Here is a 23,421-nt window from a genome sequence, read left to right as displayed (position 1 = left end):
AATCGCGACGGGGAGGGGTTATGAAAAGGTCACGGGCTACGGGAGACAACTCCTACATATCTCGTAAACACATTTCACATGAACAGTTGGCAAGAGCACTATTCAAAATAGTCTGAACTGAAACTGTCCGAATTTTCACATACCCTAAAAGGGAATGTTTAGAATGGAAATGTTTCAAATGTTTTTAATAGATTAAGAGCCTATGCTCAATCAGCGATCACAGGAAATCCAATTTCCAGTTATTTCTATTTTAACTGAATAGTAGAAAATATGTGCTGGATTCTAAATAAAATATGTTGATGTGAAATGTATCAAGTCTGGTTTTGTCTTTGGTTACACAGCTTAGACCGGAACAAACCTTTTGAATGAAAAAAAATTGGACAGGAATTAAAAAGAAATCACCGGAAAACGATAAACCATGTAAACCAATCGGGAACCATTTTATTTTACGGGAAAAGCCGATGGTTCCCGATTGCATGTGAATGACACGTCCATACATAGGTTAATCTCTAACAGCTCTGGTAAAGCTGAGGTTATTGTGGTATTCAGACAACAGAAAAATATCGGCTCATAACAATTGTTTATAATTTTCATTTAAATCTCGTTATTTAGTTATCAAATTTTGAAATGTCACGAGCTTTTGAGAAGACTTACATTAATATTAATGTTGAGTCCGTCTTGTTTAGTGGTAAAAATGTCGCGTTACAGGGTGGATCAGAAAACATGTCCCCGCTTTAAACGACTATGACTTTTGTTTGAAAAGTCATAACTTTATCAAACAAACACTTATAGAAAGCATATACAATCACTATTTGTATAAATATGAACACAAGAATTGATGACATCAAAATAAATAATATAGTATACACGTATATCATGGGTGTCTGTGCATTATCACTAAAACATAACTGTCGTCGGCAATGGTGACATCTGAGTGACTTTGACGTTTGAAAGGGTAGGACGAAGTTCCAAAACGTCACAGGTGTGCATTAGTTCGTACGTGCCCAGATTCCAAAGCGTTACAGGTATTCAATAGTTCGCAGGTGACCGTGCAATAGTTCAAACTATAACTTATGTGTATAGTTAAGGAAAATAAAAGTATTATGTAATGAATATATATACATATATGTATGACATACTATATACATATATTATTTATAACCATATACGTGTGTGCATGTCTCCCTTTGTTGATTTTACATCCTCTTCTATTGAAACTTCCCTTTTTTGTTTTACATGTCCCGATCTACTACAGTAACTTCCCTCGGTTGTTTTCACATTTTTCTCTCTCATTGTAAAATTATGATGGTTTAGCGATAATAAAAGCCGAGGATTGTCTGATAATAATATTGAATACAGTCAAACTTCGATGTTTCGAAGTTCAAGGGACTGACATGAAAAAAGTTCGATACATCGAAAACTTCGATTTATAAAACTTCGAATCATACATAGGTTTGTTAGTAGTGTTATATAGTGAGAAAATTCGGGACCAAGCAAGAAGTTCGATACAGCGAGAAATTCGAATCAACGACGTTCGATACATCGAGGTTTAACTGTATTTTTATTCCTCTTAAGCCTTTCGATATCAAGGAGATTCACGATATCAATTGAATCGAGGCGATATGTTTACCGTCATATCAACCACGCCGTCCTAAAGAGTTAACTAATTAAACACAGGCCATCTAATTCCTTTCGATTTAATCATATCCCGATATTCCATGTCATGATATAAATGTTAATCAGGATAATTAATACCATGTATAACCTACTCTACAGTACTCAGCTTATAACTCCATAGAAACGCTACCAAACTATCGGGGTGACACAACCAGTTATGTTCTATAATCGTAATAAATAAAAAGAAATTATATGCATAACTATGGAAGCGTAGTAGAATCACATAGGAATATCGTCAGCATGATTTTGGTGTAAGTCTACCTATAACTCTCTCTGATAGTGTATATATATGTATACAGAAATAAATGTATTTGTATATGTATTTGTGTAAGCGTGTTTGAGGTGAGTGAGACGTTTCCTTAGTGGGTTACTTCCCCTAATCGTTATGTTGAGTTTATTCTATACAATTAGCAGATGACAACATCGTTAATTACATTTGAATAAATTAAAATTGCTGAAATATTTATTTATCTTGCTTCGGCTGCCGCATATATATGCAACGTTGTAATTGTTTATACAAACAATGCACCCAACCAGTCATCAGATTTTCACGTGACTTATAATTGCAATGACATTGCTTCCAGATCAAAAATTACCAATAATCATACAGCCATAACGTGGAGGCATCAAAGACCAAGATATATAATATGGCATTATAGCTTCAAAGTTACAAAGGTTGTTTTTTTAAATCATGTAAAAACAAAAAGTTTTTAATTTGTATTACTGGAGATCACAATTTCTTTTTTGATGAAACACCATAACTAACAGAGGGACAATATTAGCAATCCATCCTGACGTCACTGACATGTTTAGATATGTTTGTTTTGTTTGGCGTTAAAAGAGATCATTTATCGCTGAATATCATCAGATCGATGTTCTGGCAACATTTACTGATCAGGATTTTTTATTACTGTTCTCTGGGGATTCATTTGTGATAACGAATTTGTTCCCACACACAGTTATCGACCTCTTTCTGTTTACAACTTTATTTTACAATTTTTAAAATCTGAAACAACGATATGATCATCAGGTAAGTAAACAATACCATTTGCATCACAATCGCCTTCATCTGATGGACACTTGATGCTGAACTTGCCTACCTCCTTCACGTCACATTCGCATAAAGGCTTCGTGATTGTTATTTATTTTTGGGAGCTGTTCTGGTTTTTTCTCTATAATGACGTTTCCTAAGGACAGTGGACTATCCTTATCCAACCTGACCAGACTGGGATCGACGACATGTTTTATTCTGATAGAGGTGAAAGAATTCCTTATCTCCGTGATCAGATTCCGGTAAGACTCCATTTCCGCCTGGCCTCTCTGATACATCAACATTGTGTTTACGCTATCATTCCTCTGTTGTTTATTAAAGTTTCGGAAACCAATGGTTTTAGTGACGACTATTTGTTATATATATTTCTATCAATTTAATGCTTTGAATGTAATGAGGTTATTCAAATAATTCAAATGATTTGTAATAAACACACATGATTCTAAAGTTGTTAGTTTTGCATATTAATTAGCGGCATTTCACCACAGGTCGTATCCTTACGCCCGATATGATGATATCTTAACCAAATCACGCGGGGTCTCGGTATAGCCTTTTTATTGTGTTAGAAACAGGTCTTACAATCTTGAGGATGATGTATATTGCATTCCGTTCATTCAAACTGATATTTACTGTTTTTGATGTTGTTTATAGGTAGCATAATTATTTGGTGAATCTGTTAACAATAGTAAAAACCATGAAAATGTATTGAGGCGTTTTAATAGGATTTTGAATATGAAACTACACATCTTTTAACATAAATGATTACATATAATCTTATAACATTACAATATAGGCATTCTTTGTATGAAAGAAAACCAAAATCTACATAATCATAATAGTGCCGGGTGATCAGCTCACCAAAAATTCAAAAGCAAAAATATGTTATCTATTTGATATCTTATCATGGTTAAGATGATTTATCTCGATATCAAACTATGTTTTATACTTTGTAACTATATACTTGTACCATGTAATTGTGATATATGACACTTAAATAGACAAAATTGGTTGATTGATTGATCTAAAAAAAAGTAAATTTTAAAATATTGAAAAGGGGCTCATAGGCCTGAACGGTCACCCGATTTTTGAAATATTTCTGTCAATTTGACATGTCTTACTTTGCCAATTAGTCCATGAGAGTCAGTTCCCCTCCCTAAGGACGTGAGACATACGGGACATGAATTCACATTTTTTGTAAAACGCCTTAAGACCCTTCAATCTGTGAAGAATATTTGATTCTATCTAATATGGGTTTTGAGAGGAGTTTTGAATTTTCAGTCCATTTGACCTCTTTGGCAACTCACTCCCCTTGGGTTTGGGGACCATATAATTCAAATTTTGTTTGACGTATTTGTATATACGTATATATGTATGTATGTATGTACGTGTATGGTATGTATGTGTGGTATGTATGTAATCATGTATGTGTGGTATGGGTCAATCAAGTGCGATTACAGGTTGTGGGTCAGTAATGGTAAGTGTGGATTTCCACGCTAGACCATAACACGACTGACTCACAGCCAGTGATCATGGTGGAAGTATCGAAATATGATACATGCATATGCATGCATGCATGTATGTATGTATATATGTATGTATGTATGTATATGCGAAATCAATGTGCGAGATGCAATCAAGTGAGTGACGTAATAATTAAATACGTATATATGGTGAGTGAAATTAATTAGGAAGTAATGAATACAGGGCAGTGGGTACATATGTAATGTATTAGTTAACGACGGTGTGCATATTTGTGTGTATGAATGTGTGTAATACAATGAAAGAAAATAAAGGAATGAAATGTGTAAATGAATGTAAGGTGATGAATGAGAGCCCTCTTGTATGAGGATATATTTGTCAGGATACTGAATCCAAGGCCTCAACCCTGGCAGCAGTCCAAATTGTTAAATGTTCTGGGGCATTAAAATTTCTTGTACCTTAAAAAAAAATTGACCATGGGCCATGGAAGGTTTCTGCTCTTATTACATTTGGTTCAATGGTTTCTTAGAAGTCGAAAGTGTGAATTGTCCCGACAATGGACAAAGGGCGATTAGAATAGTTCACTTGAGACTTTATCTCAGGTGACATAAAAAGAACAAAACTTAACGAGTCCTATAACTGGATGATGACTATTATCAACAGAAGATTGAAACTGTATAGCCCCGAAATTGAAGGTAAATTGTAATTCAGCTTTTTGTAAAGCTTTTCACACGCCCCTCAGTTTCAATATAAAGCTGTTGTACTGTTCTTCTTTTTTTCTCTTTCCAAGCTCTGTGTAATATGTACATATCCATTTTATAGAAAATCTTAATTTTTCTTTATTGTTTAAGTGAATTTTAGCAAAGGTTTCGAGTAGGATTCGGGGAAATGTGCAAATGAATCGTATAAACTGAGTGTTATCAACTACATTATCTATGAATTTATTATCTTTATGAATTGATGAATGCGAAAGTTCAAAAATAAAATCGTCAGCGTTTCTACTAACATTGCGGAGGTATTTCCCTAATGAGATGACAAAGGAACTTTTCCTCTCCATCCCTATTTCTATATTATTACGTGGAGACTAAAACATGTTTCCCTTCCCAACGTCTCCGTAACATTTCTGGATAAACATATGAATTTTGGGAGAACACTCTGTAAGGTAAAAAATAAATTTCCTTTCTTTTTGTAAATGCCTTAGGGGTGTGAGAGTTAACATCATATTGCTTAAAAGAGTGTGTCATAGGGGACTCTACTTGACAATATAGATAAACGTTAGGTTGCATTGATCATTTGATATGAGAATCTTTTTTTTAATTGCGAAGGATTCACAAATCTTTACAAACTAAACTGCATCACATAAGTGTTTTAATATATTTTATACTAATTTAGAGTCAGACTTTATACTTATCTCATATACCTTTTTACAAATAAGTGATTTTGTAGCTAAAAGTGCACTACTATATACTATGATCACGGTGACCCGCCATCTTGAAAAGACCATTCGCTAACTGATACATAACTGATACATGCCAGTGAGATTGATACTAGTGTAAAGATGATTTACAATATTTATTTAAACTAGTTGATATGATTGCCTTCCTATAGGCCTTACCAGTCTGAATAGAGTAGTAATTAAATACTGGTCATCTATAACTAACGCCTTTCAATTTATTCCCTTCCCGATATTTCACGTGGGTATATAAAACTATCGTCCATGCGCATGCATAGCATACTATACATTACACCAGCTTACGACTGGAGAGAATCGCACGCTACCGGATCCAAACTATCGTGTATGACACAACGCGTAATCATGTCTAATTTCCTATATATCCTACAGCTTAAATGTTTTACTCGTACCAAACAAAAGGCCCAATAGGCTACAATTCAGAGTTGATCTTTGTCATTATATGTGACTTCTAAGTTCACTACCTCTCCAGTTCAATATGAGAGAAGACTAAGTATTCATTTCGGTAAACTTTGTAGTCCTTCCATCCGGCATATCCCTGTCCAATATTAACACAGCTCTCTGGCTTGTTTGGTTCTATCAGATTACATCATTGTATAGAACTCAACTTCCTTACATTCACACAATGTTATTTCTACACAAACTGTTAGCTGGATTGATTGTATTTGTATTCAATAATCAGCAGGATTAACCAGTAAGTCCAGAGCCTACATCCACTCTAGTTATACATTATGAATGCTAGAGTTTGTTGTTAATTTGTTAAAAAAGCTTCCAGGGCCCGAATAAATCTCACGTCCGATCATATCAGAATACTGTTACTGTTACCAACTGTCATAGTTACTGATCAGTAAAGTTCAAACACTCGCACTTCACTACGATTTTGTGATGATTGGTTTGTAACCACGAATTTGTTCCCACACACAGATATCGCGATCGGTCTGTCTACACCGTCTGATGACGTCAGCAGCTCTCTGGCGTTTGTCCCGTCGCCTGACATCTGTACCACGTTATTGGACGCCCACCCACACACGTACACATTGCCATCCCTGTCGACGTCTACACCAAACGCGTCCTTCAGCAAACCAACTTTTGATATGCTTGTAAGTTTACCGTCTGACAGTCTGTATACAGCTACATCACCAGCCACGGATGTCGATTGACTTCCATATATGTGTCCTGTCCTTGGGTCGCACGCAAGGTGTAAGCAGCGACTAGGAGGAGAAACAATTGTGTTCGGAACTCCATTCTTACTGACTCTATACACATCGGTCGGAGTACTCACAGTAAACGCCTCATTTGAGTAAGTGATACCACGTGGGTGTGCTCCGTTAGAAAGTTTTATTTTGGAAGACAAAGTTAGTTTTGCATGGTTCACTTTGATTATGTGTATTTCTGAATTGACGATAGCGGCCGCTACTGTGTCATCATCTACACAACACATATCAAACGGTTTTCCTGGAACCTTCATCTCATCCAAACATTTCCCTGAAGTTGTAAACAACTTTATTTTGTTATTGTTGTAATCTACTACAACGATATGATCATCAGGTAAGTAAACAATACCAGCTGCATAACAACTGCCTCCATCTGATGGACACTTGATACTGAACTTGACTACTTCCTTCACGTCACATTCGCACAAAGGCCTCATGGTACTTATTCCTTTTGGGAGCTGTTCTGGTTTTTCCTCTATAATGACGCTTCCTAATGACAGTGGACTATCCTTATCCAACCTGACCAGACTGGGATCGACGACATGTTTTATTCTGACAGAAGCGAAAGACTTCCTTATTTCCGTGATCAGGTTCTGGTAAGACTCCATTTCCGCTTGGCCTCTGATACATCAAGACTGTGTTTACGCTATCATTCCTCTGAACTGCTATCTCGGAGCTTTCTACTGTATTCTCAATGGATGACATCAGACGTTCACATTTCTGAATAGACAAGTCCAGATTTTCCTTCTCTTGTTTATAAGACGATACCAGTTTGTCTGTGATGTCCTTCTGCATGGCGTCAAGACGTAGGTCGACCTGTTTTCGCAGATCTGTTAAACTGTCAAATCCGGTATTTTGATCTTCCAGGAGGATTTGAAGTTTCTCTCCAAATGTTTTGACGAGCAACTTGATAGCCTCCTTTGTCTTCTGTAGTGATTCTTTCCGATCCTCCAGTCGTGACTCCGTCTTCAGTTTGTCACAATATTCCTGTGTCGTTGTCACTACGTCACATCGTCTGTGGTCTATGGTGATACATCTACTACAGCTAAGTATCTGATGATCCTCACAATAATAACACATCTTCTTTGTGTGTTTTTCACATCGGATCTGTCCTGTTCCGTGTCGCTGAGTAATTCCTTCCTTCCCTGTTATGTCTACTTTTTCACATTCTTCGTGAATCAAATCGTGAAAATCGACTTTACATGTTTCACAGAAGAACGCGTTGCATTTTTCACACCATATAGCTGCCGGGATCCCAGGTTTCCCTTTCTTCCCGCAAGGCTTACAGTACATCGGCTCAAGTGACGGGGCCTTTACCAGATCTCTCACTATTACATTGACTGGGAATTGTTGCGCCCATTTCCCCTTGTCCTCCGACGGGTTGACAGGCTGTGTCATCTTCCTACACACAGGACAAGGGAAGGCAGTTGCCGACGCCATCTTCCCCGACAGGTCTTTGGTGATGAAGGTGGACAGACATCCCTGACAGAAGGAATGAAGACACGGGAGTGACTTTGGTTCGTGCAGCTGCTCCAGACAAATCGGACAATCTAACAGCCGGGCTTCCCTTGGACTATCAGAAAGATCGTGAGGGGTTCCTCCTTCAGCCATTACGTTTAAAGGGCGATGGTTTCTGTGAATATACGAAGAGGGAAATAACGGTCAATAAAATCAAAACTTAATGTAATCTAGATGAATTATAACTAGATTTTTAAAACAACTTCATTACGGATTATAGTGATCAGGTAGACATAAAGATTATTGTGATCAGGTACACATATGGATTATAGTGATGAGGTACACATACAGTTTATAGTGACAAGGGACACATACGGTTGATAGTGATCAGGTACACATACGGATTATAGGTATACAGGGGGGTTTACATACTGATTATGGTAATCAGGTACACATACGGATTATAGTGATAAGATATATATACGGGTTGTAGTGATAAGGTATGCATACAGATTATAGTGATCAGTTACACATACGGATTATAGTGATAAGGTACACATACGGATTATAGTGATCAGTTACACATACGGATTATGGTGATCAGGTATACATACAAATTATAGTGATAAGGTACACATACGGATTAAAGTAATAAGGTACACATACGGATTATAGTGGTGAGGTACATATACAGATTATAGTGATAAGGTACATATACGGATTATAGTGATCAGGTACATATACGGATTATAGTGATCCGGTATACATATGGATTATAGTGATCAGGTACACATACGGATTATAGTGATCAGGTATACATACGAAACGTCTCAACTTATACCATTGATCCTGTTGTTTTTTAACAAACGCGTCTTCTTTCATTTAAAACATCCCTGCGAGGCCGCTCACGGACCAAATAATTACGTAGTTGAGAACGTTTTGAAATATTTAAGAACGTGTTTGAGCAAACCGAAGTTAAGAAGTTCTCATTTAAGTAACTACTTAGCTTGAGAATTGATAATTAAGTACAGATAACTTATAAGTTTCGTAAAAGCGGGGACATAAACATATGCGGATTTTAATGATCACGTTCACATACGGGTTATCGTGATCAGGTACACATTTGAATTATAGTGATCAGGTACACATACGAATTATTGTGATCAGTCATATATACGGATTATAGTAATCAGTTTTTCATACAGAAGCTACACTATACACATTCTAACATATTAACATCCATTTCCATTATAGGGAAATAGGGTACATTTAAAATACCAAACGATTTCAAGAACAATTAGATAATTCTGTACACATTTCTGAAAGTAACATAACTTATTGGGTTATCCGTGGTTGTCAATAAGAGCGGTTAGGAAGGTAGGCCTTCGAGTAGAGGAGAAAAGATCTGATCATCACATTGTACTTTGTACTTTCGATTTCCATACACTTAATACGCAAATACCAATTTTGAAAAAAAAACATCACATGTATCCAAGATCCTTTGTATATACCACTATTAAATGACCCGATGAAAAGCAGGGTTTAGTCTCATCCCTATGCTAATTTTCAGTTTCCATTGTATTGTTGTATCTTCAGTTTTCATCAATAACCTTTAGCACACACACTTAGAAATTTTGTGATCTATAAACCCAGTGCATTATTATCTTATAAGTAATGTTAAGAGGTTTACAGAAATATAGAACTAATGTAATAGAACAAGTGTATAAGTTTACAGTCGGCACTCACCGTAGCGCTCCACATGTATCCTACCTCTGATCGCGATGTGTCGTAAACAAGGAGGTTGACGTAGATAAGACACTGGGAATATTGTATATCACGTGATAAGTAAAGGACATACTGCTAAATATAGAACAGCAACTACGACACAAACATTGCATTTAGAATGTAATCAGTTGATATCTGGTACACATTTTGACTACATCACCAAAACTCGTCATCAATGAACAAAATGAATTTAATGTTCGTGTCAAGATTACCAAATATATTAGGAAGTCATGATTAAAATGTGCATAGTCACTCCGTCCTGATGAAGCAAGACGTGTTGAAAGGGAGGCAACTCGAATTAGTTTCGAGGTTATTTCGCGTGTATATTCTGTGAGAGATTTCAGACACTTCACTATTTGCCTTAGACCTATGTGATTAACCTCGCTGTATCTAAAGCTAAATCACTGTTCCGTCACCACTCCAATCTCTTAATAACAACGGGAAATATTGAATTTTTCCGATGGCACTATAAATGTGTCATCGCCTTTGCGGTATTGTTTTTCTTTCTGTAGAAATTCTAAAAGCGTATTCAGACAAAAGCTTAAGTCTTACTAATCGATTGAAAACATACAGTGATACATCATGTACTAACCCACCAATTGTAATTTAACAATTTCAGCATTTATTAATTAATATTACTTCTTACTGATAATTTGCATGGTATTACGAGATTGTGTGACCCTTGTGTGGAATATCCGTATCCTACGTACACACAAAATGACGTTAACAAATTTCTTTAAAAAATATCTCAACCATCAGTTTTCTTCATTTTTTAAAGTTTCTTATTTGAGGTTTTTACCAAAAATGCTAATGATATTCTGAAAGATCATACCTATTTTTGACAAATTGTAGTAAATTTCACTCCTCAATGATAAACTTATGTATAGTTCTCATATCCAAATTCCCGAAACTTGACCATTTTTTGAAGTCTTGTTTTACAACATCCGAGAAAATTGAGGTCTACCAACATTATTTTGAAAAATCAACGAAGAAATGAGCTTTCCAATTTTACATATCTTCGATTTGCAATTTTACATACAGTGATACTTGACCATTTTACAGTTTATATTCAAAGTCGAAAAATTACCTCTTAGAGAAAAATGAAAATATAAACACTACTACTTTTCGTAATCATGTAGTAGCTTATTTGTTTCTGTATGCACATATAAAATAATAATGTTAGAGCTGTTTATATCATGTATTGTAATGAACAAGATGTCTGATATGAAAATCATATCAAGATTATTGTGTTTATGCATTAGTATGGTAAGGACCGCTAATATGAAATGTCTTCTTATATGAATGTTCATAACAAATTATGGTGTATATGTATAAGTATGATGTGTAAGAAATACCGTGTATAAAGGTCTTCTAATATTCTATTGTTAAGCTTATCATGCCTTTTTATTATCTAATAAGGATATGCCAGGGAACAAAGGATGTATTATAGTTTTGCATACAGTTTGGCTGTCTGTTCACTTTTATACATGTGTAAATGAATTGCTTGTTAAGAGCAGGGACTATTGCCCAAATTTTTGTTTTACTCGTTGACGTACCGATATATGATGTTTTACACTCCTGAACGATGGTATAGTTTTTATCTATAATGCCGTAACCTATAAACAGAATTGAGATAAAAACTCAGAAACTTATTTTATAACGATTTTAATGAAATAATTCCGTTTTTGATTTGTACATACAATTCATAGTCTCCCATTACTCTGTATTGAGAGACCCCTATATATATTCATAACTGATGTTGTATGCATTTTGTAAGTAATTGTTTAATCGAGGGTGAGATATTGGCAAAATATTTAAATTGAATTAAATTGAGATGACTGTGTTAATCTTCTCACTGCAAAATGCCCACCTTACACTAGAAAAGTGTTGGCAAAACATCACTACCCATCATGGCAGTTTGATGATATAATAATTCTATTCTAATTTACAGGGTGCTTTCAACAACTGGATTCTTAGGATCTGAACACTCACATGAACACTGTGCTTTATTGATCAACGATTTAGGAACAATACATGGTTTGATAGAACAACGATATATGATACGAAGGCACCTGTTCAAGGTGTAACTGTTAATGTTGGAGTGTAGCCTATTTAGATAATCCAGAATTCATAATGGATGATTGTCTACAGTGTGTCTGCAACGTCGAAAACTTACTGGGTTTTCAAACGTAAGTGACAATTTGTGAAAGGACTGCTGTGTGTTTATGTGATAGAAGTCCATACAAGCAGACGTATGTTTGTTTTCTTCCGATATACATTTGAATTACATACTCATTGAATGATCATAATTCTTGTACAAATGCAAAATCATAGAACTAGAGTTACTAGAATTTTTATTCAAACTTTCAAAACCTTCCTGTTTGAACTAAGCAAAAGGTTTTTGAATGTCTTTATATCCTCAAATTACAAGTAAATACAAATTTAATTCAATTTTTTCAACTTTTAATTTTGATACAGATTCATTATATCCTCAAATTACAAGTAAATACAAATTTAATTCAATTTTTTCAACTTTTAATTTTGATACAGATTCATTATATTTACTTAAGATTTTGACAGTTTGTACCTTCACTCCCCCTTTTTCATTATTGGACTGTTCCACATCTGTTTTGGATGGTACCATTATTGTTATAAGGAGAAAGGAATGTGTGTAGATGTGAAATGTGCGAAATATAAGAGAGGGCGAATCTGTTACTGGTTGTCTTGTTGGACTGATATTCTGTGTTTAAATCATACAATATTTTGTAGAATGTTAATTCTTTAATTGTTATATGCCACTATATTTAAAGAGTTATGCTACTAAAGCAAACATGATATCCTAAAGACGAAGTCCATATTGTTCCACAGAATATAATGAAATTATGATCAAATTGTTATCATAGGATTAATATATACTTATTCATCAAATATTATCTTTTCGTTCAGTTAGTATTAGTTTATAAGTTAGTTAACCTGCCTCTACAGTTAACAATATCTTATTATCTCTCCTGATATTATGTTCGGGCTGGTTTGTGATGTGGCTATATGTATCACTTTGTTGACATCTGTGAAGATTTGCCCAGGAAATATAGATTCCTGAGAAATCGAATTATTGATATTTTGTTGAACCAGTCAGGAAAAGACTGATTAGTATATACTTCCTTGCCACAAACATAGATATGGTATTTCTGCATTGCCTGCTGTACTTTAATCTGCTGATGCGCGGTCAGACCAAAATGACCCTTGCCATTGATCTTACCCAGGCATATTCATGTCGGCCGACTAGGTATGCTTTGAAATAAGCCCATATGTTCATTGTTTAGGTATATAGTTCAGGGTATATAGATACCAGATCAGAATCTGATATTGTTCTTATGTGATACCTGGTTGGTCACTCTCTGATAACATTCTAACGTGATAGACCTGTAATCAGTATGGTAAGTCAACATGACCGGTCATCGTGATGTTGCTATACACCCCGGCAGGTTTTTAATTTGTACAAAAAGATATTATGCTTTCTGTGTTAATTTTTAATATATTTCCATTAAAATCATTCTTGAGTGATTTATTGTATAGAAATTCAACAGAAGTCAACAGAAAAAACTTTGATATACATGCAGTTAAAAGGAAGTGATTTTGAAATCAAATTTTGTTTTACTTTTGAACAGAAAATAAGGTAAAATGAAGCTAAAACCTACATTATTTAATGGCTTTTATTCTATTTTTGTAACCAATGTACATTTCAATCTTATTATGTACCGACATGACGATGCGTGCCTTTTTATAACCAGCTTGTACATGCTTGTCCAGCAGTTAGTGACTAAACCATCACTAGTTGGAACCAACAGACTGGGACTGCTTTGAAAAGACGAGGGAAAACATATGGACAGATATATGGGGAAAATGTTCAGTATTTTGAAAACAAAACACTCGATGTTATGTATTAAGGTTTTGTAAAAAAAAAAAAACAGCTTTTACATTGTTTTAGAACCTGACTCTTTCGACCATTCTCATGATAAAAGGAGAAAGACCAGAAACTACCATTGAGGAACACACCGACGAACATTGATTGACAGACGAAAGACGGACAAAGACTTTTGCGGGCATGTACATAAAGTTATCTTGTAGAATTATGTTGTTAGGTACAACAATTGTTACCCCTTCATCATGGCGTTGATCATCTTTTCAATGGACGACCAGATTTGTTCAGAGCTTTACTCGTCATTCACAACCACATGTTCCCGTATTTTAAAACTTTATAAACTTTAATAGAAGCTTGACGCAAATAATTTGCATGTTTTTTTTCAAGCTATCATCTAAAATCACAACGAACACTTTTTTGTGATGTATTCATTTTATTATCAGAAAATATTAAAAACGTTAATGTTTAGAAACTCATTACAAGAACAACATGATATGTACAAGTGTGAGAATGCTACGGAGAAGGAAGTTATAAAATATTCTTCAGGCTCGAAGAGAGAAGATGGAATATTTCGCTCTGGAATTTTTAGAATTTTTAGTAGCACAATCACAATCATTTCTCTGTCAGGTGAATATGTGACCTTAGGATCTGATCTGACCTCAATTTTTCAAATGACATTGACACACAGACTTCACTCACAATCACAGTTACTGATAGTTCAATATCTACAAAGACCCATGCAGACCGCTACATGACATTAGCTTTTACGCGCAGCCCCTTCCTTTACACAAAGTTGAATGTAATGACATGCAAAGCACTACAGCAAACTTTTAGCAAGTGTTGTCTAGAACATCAACCTCAGGGAATGTCGATATAATAAGAAAACTTTATTTATAACAAAAAGACTTGGACAAAAAATAAAAGATTTTCTTTTCTACAAAACCACACACTTATAAGCAATAATAATAACAATAAACATAATTATATCTGATGAAACTATGATGACATGATATATAAAATTCATATGATTATAATGCATTATTATTGTGGTGCATCGTTGTGTTTGTCACAACATTGTATATACGCTGTATATATTTATTCATAAAATGTTACATATTTCCATACTAGTTTTCGAACTGTGTATCCGGATCCATGGTGCATCTATCGAATCATCATCTTGGATTTCTTCAATGGTGAAACTGCCCTGTTAGTATCAGGGAAGTACCACCAGGTCATTGATTCGAGTTCTGTATTTCCGTTGTCTATCGGATAAAGGCCGTTTAGGTTGGCATCATAGCATCGTTTGTACCACCAACCACCACGATATAATTCAGCACAGTTTTCTCCTCGGATATCATTGTCTCTGTCATAGGTAGTGAATTGGTAACCGTTATGGTAGGCCAAGGCATCATCTATATAGTGAAAAACGAGAGTTTATTTCAATTATATATTTGGAACACTAATAAAGAAATTGTTGTGAACGAACATTGAAATTCGTCGGCAGTCAATTATAATGGTTGATAGATAGTAACGATTTGTATAATTCGAGTTTCGGGTTACCGTAAAAAAAACTTGGCCGACACATGCGCAGCTTTTTGTGTAATGAAGCGAATGTCACATGCTTAGACCTACATTGAATCGTGCCACATGAAAGGCAGGATATATTTATATATTTTGGAAAAAAATAACATAATGTTAATTAAGTATGATATTTTATGAATCTTAATATTGTAATGCTTTAGAAAAAAATCTATATCATAATCTGAAGACTTACAGGAAATATTGCCAGAGAACCCCTGTACGGAGAGTCTGTAATTCTGATCTTCATTGGCCACCTGGAATGTCGAGTATTCAGCATACCCCTTTGTTCCATCCCAGCCCTCTAGTTCCACACGTAGGATCCTTGGGGTACTTGTCAGGACGTGAAGGTTGTCATTGCCTTTGATACAGAGAAGTGAAATGCAAGGCGACTTTAAGTAAAAACTGTACCATGTTAACAAGTGTTGAGGCACTTTCTGGGTGGAGAAAAAGCACATTAAACTCACCGATGAAATTGAATAATATATAATTGCTTTTCGAACAAACAACATACAGATACATGAAATCAAACTTTAAAAACTTTCTCTTACTAACTCTTTCAAACCTTTCTCTATACTGATGTAAAAAGGCTTGGACGAACCAAATTAGCCTTCCTTAAAATCGTTTAAAGAATCCTGACGTTCGACGATTCTAAAATTTCATACTCAATTAAGACATCAAACTATGTAGCCAATTTATTTAGGATCTGTTGCAAATCTTAATAGTAATCTAGATTATTGCAAGTTAATCTTAACAGAAGTCTGAATTGCCGCAGAATAAAACTATAGATTTGCATGGAGTACCAATAGAGTGAGAACATGTGGTCCGGAAAACGAAGCGTCTTCTGGCTCATCAACTACACCCTCCGAGGAAATCCAGGTTACGTCACATTTTCAAAATAGGAACTAGGTTTCCAAATAAGATAATGATGCCTATTATGAAACTGTCCAAGGTTTATCAACCTGCATTATCTGTAAACATTGTGCTGTTATCACTAGTCGCCATCTTTAAACATCTGTCAGGAAAATCGTGATAAGCCCTTGAATATCGAATCGATTGAAACATGCTTACAACTAAGGTTAGGGTAGCAGAAATGTAAAATGGTTCAATCTCCAATTTAAATTAGCAGGCAGGCACATTTTGTTTTTGTTTGTTTGTCTTTTTTAATTGGGACAATATTTATTACATTGGAATTTAGGAAATTTGATTTTGAAAACCACCAACGGCCTTGAACATTAGCTCGGTCAAACGTGTCCTTCATCAAAAAGTTTGATAACTTCATTATTTACACAATCAATCATATTCCAAAAAAAGACGAACGGCATTATCAAAACACAATTTAAAGATAATAATAGGGTCCATAAAAACAAACAAGATGAAATTGTGACAATTATTTTTTAAACGACAGCATCTTGTTTTGTTGTGGTAACTAAATCTACCAACAATCCATTGGCATGCCTATGAGAACAAACTGTGCCCCTCTGTTGGCAGACTTTTTTATGCTTGGCTGATTATATTCACGAGGTTATCATGTCATTTGACAGTAACTTTGTAAAATCCTTCAATTTGACATGTATGTATATTGACGATGTGTTTAAACTTCAAATCTATAAAAAATCTTATTTGGTAATGCTGATCCGATATACCCGGCTAAACTTTAAATCAAGTACACCACAGCCCTTCAACACCAGTCGCACTTTAATCGATATTTGTATACCTATTCAGCAAGGACAGCTTAAACGATAAGTGTAATCATTTAATTTTTTTCAACTATAAGTTTTGATTTCTAGACAGTGGCTTCCATTTCTTTTCCTACATTCGGCGTTTGTATGTTCATTCAATAGTCATGGAGTTATTCTAATTATCATTTTTTCCGATATACCCGGCTAAACTTGAAATCAAGTACTCCACAGCCCTTCAACACCTTCTTTTCCTACATACAGCCTTAGCATGTCACAGTTAAATCGATAGTAATGGAGTTATTTTAATTATAATTTTCCTCGTGACAGCTGTCGGTTCTTGATGGAGAAAAAAACAACACAGGGGTCCGAGAGATTCAGGTTAATGAGGACGTTGTGAATATTTTATGGTCAATATCATGATCTCATTTAGAGATAGGCTAATTCTTTGTGGGATACTAAGTAAAAAATATTTTTATTCGGATACGGATTTCCCAATTTTGAATTCACTGTAGTCTGATCTGATATTGACATACACATCCAGAATCTTCTCGGTAGTCTGATCCCAATCAGGAAATATTACTTTGCTCTTTAACCACCTTCCCGATCATGAAAATCCAATGTAGTCTGATATGTACATTCAAATTCAGAAATTGTGTTGGAGTCTGTCACGGACTTACCAATCCAGAAATTACCCAGTAGATCCCCGAATCCGACTTTGTAGCTTGCCCAGTTACGATAGAAATCGACGTCTCTACTTGTCCGTCTCTGTATCACCTGTCAGGATTTTAATCAACATAAGAGCATTGTTGTTAAATTATAGTTAAAACAAAAAGATAAATAAAAAATGCAAAATCAAATCAAATGAAAGTCAATGTTATTGTGAAAGGTTGTTATCAAATGTAATGGAACTGTTATACGCTCTAAATATCTTTTACATTTTATATATTAAGCACAATGTACAGTTTAAGGTCGATCTTATGATTATATCAAAGAGTTCTTGCAACATTAATGTTTTCTATCTTGTGCGGTGCCCTGAAATACTTTGTCTAATTAATAATAAATTTTAACAAGTATGGTGTATCCATGTATACAATGGAACGACCACACACATACATAATGTATCGAGTCATCATCCCCTTGGGTGCTATCTTATAGCAAAAACAATAAATAATGTAAAATCTCAAAATATCATTTAGGGGTGTTGGAAATGTTTGTCAGTGATAGAAGTGACCTTCATGTAAGTCAAATACATATTGTACATCTTCACCCATCTGCTTTGATAACTTAATATAATGCAACATAGCAGAATGGATCTTAATGTTTTCCAAAGAAATATCAGTTTATGAGATTGTTGGTAATATATAGATTATATATCACGCTTCGATGGCAGACCGTGGTATTCTACTAGTATATATACAAGGGTCCTGACAACGAAACCATGAACAATACTAGCAACATAAAATCCATAGAGATTCATATCGCACAAGAAAATGAGACATTTTCCAATGAAATCACCAGAGAGCAGCCATAAATGATACACGTGGGCTCCATCAATCTGTATATAGGAAACATACTAGAATATTGAAAAAAGAAAGTATTAAAAATAAGTATCGCAAATGGTTATTGAAAGTGCGGTTTGAAAATACTGTGACTAACTTATATGGTTCATGCATTTGATAAGCCTTAAAAGACATCAATGACGATTTAGGCGATCGTTTATATGATAAGAGTGTTTCGATGATTGTGAATTGTTTACGGTATATGTTTATCGATTTTACATGTTAAGTGTACAAGTATATAGCTTTTTTTTTTAAAGATAAATCATTATCACCATTGCATCATATGGCATAATTAGAGGGCAAGATGTTTTGGTGACGTGTTCTTATAAAATATGAAAAACAGTCTAGTACGAATGATATTAACCAGCCATTAAGCTCATCAGAAGCAACCAGGAGTTCAACGATCCCCAGGATTTCATCATCAGTAAAATTTTAGGTTTGTTACTATTCTTTGACAATAGAGATTAGGAATTGTAGTTTATTTGGCAAAAATTCAATGTTTTGTAGGAATTGTAGGAAACATTTATCATGAGAAGATGTTCAAAATTAACCAAGAGTTGAAATTACAGTTGTAACTCAGATTATGTAACTCTAAGGGTGCCTGCGAAAGTTAATAAAGCGTCTTTGATATCTAAGGGATATCACTTAGGTAGCATTCTGAACACCATTCAGTTACATGTGATACTGAAATGGATTCACTTTTCGGGTAATATTAAACAAAAACAAAATCAAAACCTTCAGACAAAATCTGTATCTGTTTTTAAGCAGGAAAAGGAGAAAATAACATCCGAACGTACTGTTGGGTGGCCTGTCTGTTTACTGTGTTGTTTCATACTTACAGCCCATGGTCCGCTTGGAGCGTCCATGTCACAGAAGATCTTGAAACGTCCCCCTTCTGTTGTAGTAAGGATGTAGATACCGGAAGGAGACCCTTTTGGGACATCTGAGCAGTTTCTGATGACTAAAACCGGAAATGATATTGTATTAGGGATACGTTTCATAGAAGACAGTGCAACTTAAAACACATCTATACAGAAACAAACGATTCCAGGTCTCATAATGCTTCTGACATATTCATGTATATATTTAGATATTCTGAAAGGGGAACCACATTAATCACAATATTCCATGGAGGTATTTTGCGTTTAATAGATATCTAAAAAAAATAGCAAATTTTGTTTAAAATGACTATAAAAAATGATGCTACGTAAGCGTGGTGTTACACGTTAGTAGTTGCTTCTATGACATCGGCGGTAATGCAAAAACAGATATAAGGTAATGACTTTAGTATGTCAAAAAAACAGACATTAGAAAATGACTTAAGGATGACACGAATCAGAAATTAGGAAAGGACTTAAGGATGACACGAATCAGAAATTAGGAAATGACTTTAGGATGACACGAAACGGAAATCAGGAAATGACTTAAGGATGACACGATAGAGAAAACAGGAAATTATTTTAGGATGACGCGAAACAGACATTAGGAAATTACTTTAGGATGACATGAAACAGAAATTAGGAAATTACTTTTGGATGACACGAAACAGAAGTTAGGAAATTACTTTAGGATGACATGAAACAGAAATTAGGAAATGTCTTAAGGATGACACGGAACAGACATTAGGAAATGACTTAAGGATGACACGGAACAGACATTAGGAAATGACTTTTGGATGACACGAACAGACATTAGGAAATGATTTTTGGATGACACGAACAGACATAAGGAAATGACTTAAAGATGACACGAAACAGAAATTAGGAAATGACTTTAGGATGACACGAAACAGACATTAGGAAAGGACCTTAAGATAACACGAAACAGCCATTAAGAAATAACCGAAGCCAAATGCTTATATATCTATGTGAAACAAACAAGGGCACTTACCCTGAGCCTTTGAGAAATACATAGTTGAATTGGATACCTCTGCATCCTTCTCTTCGACAATAAAGCGTGAGTAGGTGTCACATCTTTCGTCGACCTCCGTGTACGAAAAAGACAAACACCCTTCTTGACAATTCATCGCACACATTTCACGGTTAGGGATGCCGGTGTTTGAAATAATTGTATCAAAACTCAGATTCGATTGCACTACACGAGGTACTCTGTTAAAAAGGTCAACTTTACCCTCCGCGGCTGAGGCATCTATGATAGTAAAAAGTAAAATGAAATACTGAAATTCCATTGCTATTTTAAAAGCATTTTCATGATTTGTTAACGTAACAGAAACTAAACTATGCTCTTTTACATCGTATCCCTTACTGTTGCCACTCCCGTAGTGCTACCAATCAGTAACAAAGAAAGTATGGCAGTAACTAGGTCGGCATTAATAATGTAGTCCGCTTGCTATACTGGTCTGCTGATTCAAGTATACCTGATATATGACACTAAAAGGGCGACATCTCAACTGGTTCTCAGAATGTGAGAGGACAACATTCCTTAATCATATTAAATAATCTCAATTAGCATAACGCTTCTCTTAATAAGAATTAACGTTATAACATCATTTCAATTAGTTTTCAATCTGATCACTTATGTCGTTCACTGTCGCCGGGTTTAAGAAAAACAAGTATAAGATACAGTAATTAGCTTAATTGTCCATTACTCCTTTTTTCCTGGCGTGCTTAATTGTAAAAAAATCAATAGAACGTAGTGAAGCGTAAATACTTTGTATGTATATAATGTAGGTAGCAGTGTACAGTTAAAATGCCCAATTCTGAAAAATAAGGCACATATTTGAGATTTGTAAACATAGCAAGTTAACTCTACTTATTGACCTATAATAAAGTATATATATTTGTAATCTATACAACATTTGCAATTTTAATACAGCTCTGAAATATAAGTAAACTTATTTTTTTCTATATTTATAGACCTTCGAATACCATGGTAACCAATGAAAAAAAAAATCATAATATTTCACCCAAAATGACACAATTCTCTATACATTTTTTTTCTGAAAAACATTTGAAATTAAATATATCTATCCAAAAGACAGAATTAATATTGTTTTGATATATGTTGTACAGTCAGTTTTCCGCAATCTTACCTTGATCGGGAGATACCATTTTTCGCTGTAGACAAAACTAAATTTCCCGTGTAAAGGACTCACACAACTAAATAATTTACTATATGTTATTACTAGTGACCCAGTCCCTTTATTCGCTCGTTTGAAGTTCAAATGATATGAAATTTATGAATTTTCTATCGGATAAATGCTGTTATTGAATAGGTTTAATGGCATATTAGAGCACACGGGTACTCGGAAGACAGTAACCCTGACATTAACAGTACACTGGGGAACCCCTACCTGGGGAATTCCCGCCTTTTTACACCTCGAATCCTACGCCATTCTATTTTCAGTAGGAGTGTATATTTTTGATTTTCCAAACCTCAGGACCTTACACTTTATTCTCGTATATAGAAAGTACCCATTTCATATACTAATTACTCAGGAAAACAGCTTCAAACCTAAGAAACACATTTTCCTCAGGGACTTGGTTCACGTGAAACACAAGCTGATTGGCTGATTTAGTTGTGTGAGTCCTAAGCACACTTTCGGAAAATCCGGAAACTTAAAATGCGGAACCAATTTTTTTTTCGATATAACAAATGTAAAGACTGTTTGAACTACCTCATAATGAACCTAACAATCATTGTGTATTTTTTTTTTTTTTTTTTTTTTCATTTTTTATGCATATCATAATACCGGAGTTATTTGCTTAACTAAAAAATCACCCAATGGCCAGGCAGTGTTTCTGTGGTCTGCTACCATATTTCTTGGCATGCCCTGCTGCTTGCTAATCATTGGCTGCTGATGAGATCATCGGGGTTATATAATGGCTGGTCACTGATTGGTCAGATAAGAATAGGGTCCGCGTCACCTTTCTCATTCAGCAGGCATCTTCGATAGCATAAGAAGCCTCCAAATTTTCCTGTTTTTAAAAACCGACCCACAACCTTCCGGTTGTTAGCTGATTTCGGCGTCTTCTTTCGTGTTAAGCATGTCTATGAATTATATGTGATTAAATAATATGGTATTGCGATGTTTGACGACCCGGCTGAGGCTAGCTGACAATTTGGTGGCCTTTTTCATCTAAAACCTGTTGTTCCAATTTTGTGCAGAGTAAGACCAAAAATGTGTTCAATGTTTTTGAAGTTGTACCTGTACAGTTACCATAATGAATATAAAAATATATAAATGGTGTTCATAATCAGTCAAATTTAGAATGTTATCTTTACCTAAAACACTGTCAAACAAACACCCCTTGCTATAGGAAATGAGTGAGGCCTGGTAATATATCACAAAAGTCAATTTATTAACTTCCGGTTTGTATACAGGTGTGTATAATGTCCTATGTCTTATAAAATGTGATAAAAACGAAATGATGCATTTGACCAGAACAAATCAATAAACTAGCCGTGTAAACATTACGTGGATACCTAGTGAGAAATGCTTTGATATTGATAGAAGCTTTGAACCCCATGAAACTGGGACAGGGGAATCTAAACCCTCGGGGTAAGAGACTTAAGCCTCGTGAT

At 34.9% G+C, this 23,421-nt stretch overlaps 3 protein-coding genes across 3 annotated transcripts; all 3 read right to left on the bottom strand.

The window, feature by feature from the left end:
• Positions 1–6,522: 6,522 nt before the first annotated feature.
• LOC117339708 lies at positions 6,523–7,329 on the bottom strand. The gene has a single exon (XM_033901426.1). The coding sequence runs from the start codon at positions 7,327–7,329 to the stop codon at positions 6,523–6,525; it is 807 nt and encodes a 268-aa protein (XP_033757317.1).
• Positions 7,290–10,180, bottom strand: LOC117340018 (probable E3 ubiquitin-protein ligase TRIM8). The gene is made up of 2 exons (XM_033901768.1): positions 10,097–10,180; positions 7,290–8,525 (listed from the first exon to the last, which is right to left on the bottom strand). Exon 2 carries the CDS (start codon positions 8,501–8,503, stop codon positions 7,403–7,405), a length of 1,101 nt encoding a protein of 366 aa, XP_033757659.1. The 5' UTR covers positions 8,504–8,525; positions 10,097–10,180; the 3' UTR covers positions 7,290–7,402.
• A 4,348-nt stretch (positions 10,181–14,528) lies between these two features.
• On the bottom strand, positions 14,529–19,908 carry LOC117340020 (angiopoietin-related protein 7-like). The gene is made up of 4 exons (XM_033901769.1): positions 19,716–19,908; positions 17,995–18,091; positions 15,832–15,996; positions 14,529–15,469 (listed from the first exon to the last, which is right to left on the bottom strand). The coding sequence occupies exons 1-4, from the start codon at positions 19,875–19,877 to the stop codon at positions 15,219–15,221; spliced, it is 675 nt and encodes a 224-aa protein (XP_033757660.1). The 5' UTR covers positions 19,878–19,908; the 3' UTR covers positions 14,529–15,218.
• Between the last annotated feature and the right edge of the window lie 3,513 nt (positions 19,909–23,421).

Source organism: Pecten maximus, chromosome 12, assembly GCF_902652985.1.
Source record: "Pecten maximus chromosome 12, xPecMax1.1, whole genome shotgun sequence".
In the NCBI taxonomy this organism is placed as follows: Eukaryota; Metazoa; Mollusca; class Bivalvia; order Pectinida; family Pectinidae; genus Pecten; species Pecten maximus.
This window is presented reverse-complemented; position numbering and strand designations above follow the sequence as displayed.

Coding starts and splice junctions, on each gene's coding strand:
- LOC117339708 (XM_033901426.1), bottom strand. CDS start 7,329: ATGAGGCCTTTGTGCGAATGTGACGTGAAGGAAGTAGTCAAGTTCAGT.
- LOC117340018 (XM_033901768.1), bottom strand. CDS start 8,503: ATGGCTGAAGGAGGAACCCCTCACGATCTTTCTGATAGTCCAAGGGAA.
- LOC117340020 (XM_033901769.1), bottom strand. CDS start 19,877: ATGAAACGTATCCCTAATACAATATCATTTCCGGTTTTAGTCATCAGA. Junction 18,092..19,715: donor CTCCAAGCGGACCATGGGCT/GTAAGTATGAAA, acceptor AAATCCTGACAG/GTGATACAGAGACGGACAAG. Junction 15,997..17,994: donor ACTGGGTAATTTCTGGATTG/GTAAGTCCGTGA, acceptor TCTGTATCAAAG/GCAATGACAACCTTCACGTC.